This window comes from Fragaria vesca, linkage group LG3 (assembly GCF_000184155.1).
Source record: "Fragaria vesca subsp. vesca linkage group LG3, FraVesHawaii_1.0, whole genome shotgun sequence".
Classification (NCBI taxonomy): domain Eukaryota; kingdom Viridiplantae; phylum Streptophyta; class Magnoliopsida; order Rosales; family Rosaceae; genus Fragaria; species Fragaria vesca.
Window position 1 is genome coordinate 13,533,279 of NC_020493.1, and position 9,566 is coordinate 13,542,844.

At 37.2% G+C, this 9,566-nt stretch overlaps 1 protein-coding gene across 1 annotated transcript; it reads right to left on the reverse strand.

Annotated features, from left to right (window-relative positions):
• Nucleotides 1-1,932: 1,932 nt before the first annotated feature.
• On the reverse strand, nt 1,933-4,989 carry LOC101291505 (chitin-inducible gibberellin-responsive protein 1-like). Its single transcript, XM_004294277.1, has 2 exons — nt 4,869-4,989; nt 1,933-4,128 (listed from the first exon to the last, which is right to left on the reverse strand). Exon 2 carries the CDS (start codon nt 3,968-3,970, stop codon nt 2,240-2,242), a length of 1,731 nt encoding a protein of 576 aa, XP_004294325.1. The 5' UTR covers nt 3,971-4,128; nt 4,869-4,989; the 3' UTR covers nt 1,933-2,239.
• Nucleotides 4,990-9,566: the final 4,577 nt, after the last annotated feature.

Below are 9,566 nucleotides of genomic sequence, written 5' to 3' on the forward strand. Positions count from 1 at the left end.
CTGTGTACGACGATAGAATAGACTCACTCACTCGCCAACTCCAAGGTTATTACATTTCTGTAACAAAAAACTCACAAACTCAAAAGGAATTCACCTGTAGGTCTTTGCCTCTATCGGCGCACAACAAGATCACTGATCTTGATCTTGATCTTCGATTCTGTCAGCTTCTTTTATGTCCAGTGCCATCCTGTCCCCATTAGATCTGAAAACAAAGTAACAGTAGTTAGTTAATTAAAGGAAAAAGAACCAAGAACATGCAAGACATTAAGATCGATGTAAAAACCCTAAATATTGATCTCTGATATCTTCTCGATCGATCTCTTCTCTTCTTCAGTCACTCCCATATGCTCTCTCACACCTTCTCTCTCTCTCTGTTCATCACATATACACACGAGGATCAACTCGCGGATGATGAACATAGAGAGAGAAAAAGCGAAAGAAAGCAGAGAGGTTTTCTTGAGTTTCCTATTTCTGTTTGGAAAACGAAGAAAGAATTCAGGAGATGGGATCGTGTTGGTTTCTTTATTCGATCTTATACAAGTAATGAGGTGGGCTGGGCTTAGCGCTATATTGTAGCTGGGCTTTAACAAAATTACTACAAGCATCCTTTTGGACCTTTTTTCTCTCCAAAGATCCCCGTTTTTTTTTTTTTTTTTTTGTAACAGGATCTCGAAAAATATCCTTTTAAAATCTTAATATTGACACTTGTTATAAAAAAAAAATTTTAAAAAAAACTTAATATTGACAGAAGACGAAGACCAAAACTTTAAGAATAAGTATATATCATGCTTCATTTTCATGCGGTTGAATTCCTATGATAACAACAGAAAAGTACATTTTCTTTAAGGTGTGTTTGGATGCGAGCGAGTTTCTGGGAATTTAATAAAAAATGAGGAATTCTCAATTGCTTTGGACTCTTTCCACCGTTTAAATTCTTATACCGTGGAATTTGCAATTTCCACGAGAAAATAATCGTGAAATTTAGAGCTTAAATTCCCAACTTGAATTCCTCACAAAATATGCTTCATTTATCAATTCCCTCAACTTAGGTTAGTCTAAATACTAATTCTAGTTATTTTAAAATTTTACATCATGAATACCAAACAATTGAATTCTCAATCAACGGAATTTAAATTCATACAATTGTAATTCCCATGACTTTAAAATTTCCGTGAAATTGCAATTACTTATTCCAAACACAAAGTTATTCTTTTGTGAGAATGAAAAGGAAAGGTACATGAAAAAGAAAAAGAGTTTATTGTCTCAGTACCATTTGGTCTAGCGGCATTAGTTCCCCTTTTTAAGTGGGAGATCGTGCTCGTTATAACATTTCAATTATTTGTTTGATAAAAAAAATAGTTTACTAATATGAGTTTTTTTTTTAGATGATTGAATGTCAAGAGAAAAAGAAATGCTTTTAAGTTTATGCAAAATGATATAGAGATTAGTCGTCCAAATTCAGATACTTCAGATTGGACTTTAGACCGGTCCTTTAATTTTGTCCATCACTGCATCTACAGCTCAAGAAAACAAAATAGTACTTGGTAAATAACGGAATCACTGTTTTGGACGTTACAGTTGAGTTTAATTTGTTTTAACCGGAGAGTCGATTTGTAGATGATTTGATAACTTGGACTAGACCGTGAGTCCATCGCAGTCGTTACTGTATCTTTCAAGTTTCAAGCTGGAAATTCTTTTGAAGAAACCAACCAGGTTGAATCTGTGATGGTGAGAAGGTCTGTCCCTGCAAAAAGCTAAAATGGCAGCAGCCCCTCGCCACTGCAGAGCTCTTTCCATAGTGCATTTTGTTTGGCATCACATCTAGTTCATTTTCATTCTTTAATTTGTATGGATGGATTATTTACATCATTATGTTTCGAGGTTAAAATAGATAGAGGATTTAGATCTCGGCTCATCACTACAAAGAAGAGAAACAAAGTAAGAAGTATGCACGGCTTTTTAACAAAGAATCAAAATACAGAGCAGAATATGTATAACAACAGTGAGAGTACACCTGGTGGTATCAGTTCTGGAATCAATTGTCTCGGCATAAATCAGCTATCATATTTCCTGTGTGTTCTAACAATGATAAACATCATTGAAACATACAATGGCTGATACCGTAGTGCACATCATTAACAAAAGCGAAGGGCTATGCAATGAAAATGAATCTATATAAATAAAAAAATTAAAATCGAAGTTGTTTCTACTGCTACCTCTGTATCTTTGTTTTCGACAATCAGTGCCAGGCAGAAGCTGATACCAAGTTCCTGTCCTTCCATCCCAACAGCATGGCACCATCCTTCTCCTCCAGCTTATAATGCTCTGAGTAACACCTCAGCAGACTCCTTATGACAGAGTTGACATATGAACTTAATGGGTATTGCCGAAATCCTGCCATTGTCAACCTGGACTTCCACTTTCCAAAGAGCTCGTGACGTTCCACCCTTTCCTTTCCTTCACAGGCAATCACATTCACAATATCTCGAGCCAAACAGTGCTGCTCCACATTGATCCTGTCCTTGCTGTTCCTTGGGAGGGTCACATCAATAGACTCAAACATTGCCAAGTAGTAGTCTAGTGTCTCTATAAACCGATTCAAGAAAGGGGTTGTATTTGTGTTTGATTCTTGTTCAACCAAAGTAGTCACCTTTGGAGACAATGACTTGACTATCCTCAGAAGCCCATCCCTCGGATTGTTCACATCAACGCTTTCATCTGGTGTGTGGTGAAGCTGCAGGGGAAAGTTCACTGCCAGAGCCTCATCAGGCCTGACATCAAGCATGTCCGGTGTGACATCAGGTGCAAAAACTGGAACCCCGTGAAATTCAACTGGGATGTTAAATTTCTCGGAGATAGCTTTTAACCGTCTCCCTACTGCCTCCAAGCCGTCACCACGAGCATATTTAGAAACAGGGTCATCGATACCTGTAATTCGTACATGGGGAGCCCCACTGGGTCTTGCTGCAAGAGCTTGAAGGAGAGTCACCCATTGAGTACCCTGAGCAATCTGGAAGTCTATAATGTGGATACGGTCCTCATTTCTGCAGGCGTCAGCAATGGCCCCATTGGCTGCCATGTAACCGAACTTCAAATACGGGCAGATCTCATACAGAATGTGCATGTATGAAAGCAAGTCATCACTTTCAGGTTCCCTGCACCTGAGGGCACGGTATATATTGGAGCCCGAAGCCTCCTTCCTTGCAACAAGCCCTTCTACCATGTAAGCTCCAAGACGCTGGATTGGTTCTCCGCTGATAGACACAGCACCTCTAGCCTTTTCAATTAACTTTTCAAAACCATCCATATTGTTGTCAGAGAGTGCTTCAGCACATGCAATCAGCAATTTTCGCAAATTATCAGCTGGAAAACCCTGTGGAGATGCTTCATCAAGCACCTTGTGACGTTTCTCTGACTGTCTATGCCCTGAAACAAAGGAAGTCTGGCGCTGCATCACATGTGCACCCTGGCGCTCCTGATTCCATGACAGGGATCTCTGTCCTTTCCTTCTGCTAGTTTCCCCAAAAATGTTTGTTGTGGTGACCTCTTCTTCATCAGGCCCCATTAAAGCACTCTCCAATTCCTGCAAAGCGTGTTTTATATTGGGGCTACAAGCATCCTGTAACAAAGATGCCCTACTGGAAGAGAGCTGCAGACTGTCTCGACGACAATCCACAGAAGGGCTTAAGCTTAACCGAGGAATATAACTGTTGGTTTCAAATGGAGAGTTAGAGGAATGGCTGACTCCTGAGAGATTTTCTGTGGAGCTGAGTTGCTCTTGGCTGTCGCTCAGTGTAGTAACAGTATCAGAATCAAAGTGAGTTGAAAAAGGTGAATTTGGGGAGTTGCCAATATCAAATTTCAAGGACCCAAGCAACCTGTTAGGTATAGATGGGACAGTAGGATGAGAAGAGGTAAAAGATAAGCCTGCACCAGTTGCGCTGAAACCAAAATGCTGGTGCGAGTCCATGCTATGAGATTGGCATCTGCTATATGTGACGAGAACTCCCCGATGTATTAATATCAACCGAAAAGGTTTGTGTGGTTGCTTTCACCAGAAACAACTCTTAGCAGCTTTGCAATACTCCTGTAGAACTCAAAGTCCTGAACTTTCAAGATGAAATCAATCTGCAAAATTAAATACAGAAAAAGACCAATAAGCACAGATTCTGAAGCAAACTACCATGTACTCAAACCTTAAAAAGCAGAAATTTTTCACCAAAGCAATAGCTTATAAACCTTCAATAGACATTCTCTTTTAATCTTTCTGCAGGTTATATCCCAATTAACAATTACGGTTCAAGAATCAATTATAGAAAGCAGATTTTTCTGGTTTACTTGAGCACTACTAACCAATTCTAATGCTTAGTCCATTACTAATACATGCCTAATGTAAACGGATAAACATATGATAAGAATCAAGAAATGAAGAATGAATCCAATAAGGCAAGACTTAATCAACTTCAGACTGGAACCAACATATGACCTCAAGTCCAAAACAGAGAAATATTGAACAAACAGAAAACCTTATTAAGAACAAAGATCCAAGATATACAAACTATCTCAAGGTGCATAATTCATATCATTATTTGAAGTTGAGGTGGCCAAATTTGTAAGTAATTTTCATTCAGAACCAAAACCAATCAGCAAAAATCCTTAAACCCTAAACAATTGAACCCAATTCTCACCAATCAAACCAGACCTTCCACACAATCAAGCCCAGTACCAGCTCTCAACATTTCTTGAATCCCAAATCAAAAAACAGGCTCAAAATTCAAAAGCACTCAGATTCTATCCAACCTTCCGTTTCTAACCTCAAAGCCATAAACTCACATATGAACAGCTAGCTAATTGGAATGAAAGCATACCTGGGTTTTCTGTTTCTTTCTTCTTCTGGGTGTACTGGGTCTTAATCTCTTTGGTGTTGGGTAACCCCTGGTTTGCTCCAAGACAGGTTTTTTCAAGCTCTCCTCAACTCGTTGAGCTTTCAAAAGAACAAGGCTGCTAGACTCGGAAGGTATATATAGAAGAGAGAAATGAGAAAGAGAGAGGCTTTGACGGCAAGTTTGTACGGAACGTAATGGTGACGTGGTATAAAGTAGAAGAAGATAGAATCAATTTGCATTTCTGGGTTTGTAGAGAGAGAGAGAGAGAGAGAGAGAGAGAGAGAGGAGCTTGGGCGCCGACCACACGTTGTGTGAGAACATTCCAAGCTTTTTCATTCTTGTTTCTCGTATCGGTTTTGGTTTTGGTTTTGGCTTCGTTGAAAGTCATGGCGGTCAGGCCGAGACGCGCTTGATTTTTTACAAGGGATGTGAGACAGTGGTAACAAAACAGAGAGCGTGAGGTTTTGATGGGAGTTCTGTCACATTCGTCTCTAGTGTGAAGTCAATGTTGGGGAAATTGTTCATAGTGATTTTAAATATAATACTTGATTTGAGATTAAACATGTCCGATTAGAATTAGATTAGAATTTTTTTGGCTAAGAGATTAGATTAAGATCTTTGTTTGTTTGAGCTTGGTTTGGAGGTTGGAACTTGGAACTTGGTTGGAGGTTGAATATGTTGACCTGAGTTTGACTTGAGAATAATTTGTCAAAAGTCTGAAAATTCTATTCCTGAAATTTATAGACTAACTTCTATAATAGACAACTTAATACTAATACTAGTCTACTAGAGCTAGTTCATAAACAATGTTAATTCTTATTAAGAGAGACTTAATTTATGCCGGTTTGCAACTAGATGGAGTTTTTTTTTTTTTGTATAAAACTAGATGGAGTTGGTCTTGATATCCACTTCACTTGTTATGGAGTGATTATTCTAGCTATGCCATTTTTTTTTTTATCAAAATCATAAAGTTTCCTAAAAGATTTTCTAAGTTCAGAGACTAATCTGTACTGGGAGATCATGTCAAACCATTTAACTAATTTAACTCCGATCAGTATCAGCATGATTCCAATTTGGGTATGACAGTTGCACACCTAAACTCTTACCAATTAAATCACTTGTGGTGGTTTTGTCTCATGTTTAAATTCTTGGATGAAATGGATATCCACTTCAATATTTCTAATCTAGTGATGGTAAAGTTAGTTTATCAACGATATCGATTGTTTGTTTATCGAGGTAATCTAAATTTATAGCTGTGTATTGTGTTAGAAGATAAGTCATTTGAGATTTGTCATCAACACGAATTTATATGGACATGCCTTTGTATTCCTCTTCAGCTCTCGACCTAATAATTAATTATTAATGTTTACTTCTTAGAGCATCTTTAACAATGCTAGCCATTTTTAAGTTAAATTTTAGTCAAATTAGCTAAAATGTCATTTTGGCTAACCATTTTAGAAATGTGGCTGCATCAATGCTCTCTATTTTAGCTAGCATTACATCAATATTATTCTTCAAATAGAAATTAAATAATTTAAATATATTTATATATCACATAAAATATATATCTTACAAGGAATATATTAAATTATAGCTAGCCTCATCGTCATCTTGCTAGCTAAATATAGCTAGCAAGATAGCTAAAAGTTATAATAGCTCAAACTTGGCTAGTCTATTAGAGCTTCTAAAACATCCAAAAAAACTAAACATGCTCTCTAAAATAGTTAAAAGCTAAAATAAAGAATCTGCTAAAGTTGCTCTTATTCATTAGATTAATTGCTTGATTGGATTATGAGTAACGCAAAATCGGACACCTTGTATGTAATTGAGTTGACCTAGTTATGTTTATACTTTATGCAAAATTGGTTTTATCCGTACTTCAAATTAGGTCGCTCAAACTATTTTGAAGTTTTATCATTTGATCATTTTGATGTGAGGTCACTTCATTCATACATGAATCGATTTAGAAGCCGAAGAATGAACTAATTCTAAGAATCAATCATACATCTTCAGAAATATTACATCTTATTGTGATACAAATGAATATCATACAATAAGAAGCTAGCTAGTCTTCTTCGGTTCCTTAGTTGCGACCAAGAATCAACTTTGGTACGTTGTTTCGTTTCACTTGCTTGATTCTCTAGTTGATGAATGTTCAAACAGAGTGGAAAATAGCCAAAGTGACACTAATCAGGCATACGCGCTCCCACTTGTAAAAACCAAGGATTCTTATTATTCCTTTTGACTCCTTTGACCATGACGTTCTACTCACCCAAAACCCCCAAACCTAACGTTTTGTTTCTGTTAAACTTAAACCCTACGTTTGACTTTTCTTTCTTTCTTTGAAACAGACAATTTCCTAAAAGAGCAATTTGTTTCTTGAATAAGACATGTGAAATTAATTTGAACAACAAATTTCAAGCCTTCAGCTAGCTATGGTATTAGTGACGTCCATGGTGACGTCTAGCTATATAATGGTGAAGAGGGTGCATATATATGCAGCTGGAATTGGATGTGATGGTGTTCAAGTTTGCAGTTGATTTTGCAACTTAGAAAAATCCAAAAACTCAGAACGAGTGAGCGAGCGAGGGATTGCCAACCCATCATGCTAGCTACTCGAGCAAAGTTATCATTTCTCTTCGCCACCAGATCTATGAAACCTCGGTCTGCCTCTATGAATTTGACGTTTTTGTTTTTGGCTTGATCGTTGAATTCTCGATGCTAGCAATAGCTAGGAGCTGCTAGAAAATTAACGTCCTGGAGTGGCTGGTACCTTATCTTTGTCTTGCTTTATCAAGTCTCAATACAAGAATATATACAAGAGTGTTCTCTGTTGCCAAATCGGCTAACCCAGAAAGTGATAAGTCTGAATCAAATACGTGTAAAAATGCTTAATTATATGATACTTTTAGAAATTGAACGAATGAGCTGAGTTAGTCTAACAATCTAATGATGGTATCATTGAAAATGCGCATATATACATCAATATTCTTAAGGAAATTAGTTTAGAGGTCATTTGTTAGAGACAGTATAATCTCTTCTCCAAGATCGTCATTGTTATTAGAGGCTAATTAAGGTGAGTAACCGAACAACAGCATGGTCATGTTATATATAGGGTCGCGATAATAGTTGTCGACTGTCGGCATTTCAATGTGGGTAGGAGTAGAGTGGTGCATATACAGTGAATTTGAAGGGAACAAAAGCCAGTCGATCATCCCTATCGATCTACCAAAGTACCAATACCATTGAACTTGAGGGTTCCATGCATGGAACTTAGAACAGTGATGCACATAAATACACGATTATCTTCTATATATATATAGAAGACAACGAATCCAAATAGTTGGTACTGAATATATAGAAATGCCTCGATCAATTAGGCAAATGTCATGACCCTCTTCATCATCATAATATGCTAAATTATTGGCCTTCCAATCGCCGAGACTCAGACACGTATGTGGTTCTTCCTTTATCGCGCCGATTCCCTTTCCTTAACTAAATTCATGTTGAATAGACAAGCATGATCGAGTAGTGTAATGATGAAGGGAATAATGTGACAGTGCCCTACTTCGGTACCTTTTTGCACCATCATGGAACAAGATGATCGATCGATATATAACCAGATCGATCGAGAAGCTAAAAGCAAATTCGATCGACCAGAAGAGAGAGAGCTAAAAGCAAAGATTTGCGGGCATCTAATACGTTAATTAAACAAATGCATCATCTGCATCGGTGCATGAACTAAAGTACCAAACACCACACTTACTTTGATTGATTAAGCATTGTCGGTTTAGTTAATTTACATTGTGTATGCATGTATATGGATTAGTTCAATGAATGACACTTATTTCTGTTTCATGATCGATTGGATGCTATCGCAAACTATTGTGTATAACTCACGGACACTATTGCGATAATGTTCGTGAATTGTACATCATTTTTAAAGGAGATCAAGATAATTTTAGCCTAGGTAGCTATGTGTGGTGAAATGAAGTCCCCGCTAGGAAGGTAGGAACTATATATGATTCAACTATCAACTATATATGCAGTGGCTGCATATAGTTCTTGGATTATCGAATGACAGCAACCATTAATTTCTACCCCAACAATCTTTGTCACAAAGGAATGACAAACTACAAGTTGACTTAGTGATGAGAATATTTATACCTGCAGCTATCAAAATATATATACAGTCGTCCGGAACTAATGGAATTTATTTCTGACCAGAAAAAAAAAAAACTAAATTGTGACTAGTATTTAAACTGTTGTGGATGATATATATGCTTGTGTGGATAGCACCGACTACAAACTCAAAACTGTATGTACGTACGTAGTACTATCCGATCCAATGCTTCCAGTTTTCACTGTTCTTCGCGATCGAGCTGTATGTCGACCCAAACATATATGATCCCCACCTATTAGGATCAGAACCAGCTAGAGCTCTGCAATATATATATATATATATATATATGATTTTTCTCAGCTACAAACGTCCGCATCAATGGTTTTGGGGCGGATTTTCATTTTTGCATCACTTTTTTATCGAATTTCCTCATCTCCACCGTCTAGTATCTAGATAATATTGTGTAGATCATCTCTGCAAAATTTCAACCAATTTGGTAATCGTTAAGACCCTCAAACTCGAAAAACAAATGGACGGACTGAATTCTGTCAAATATG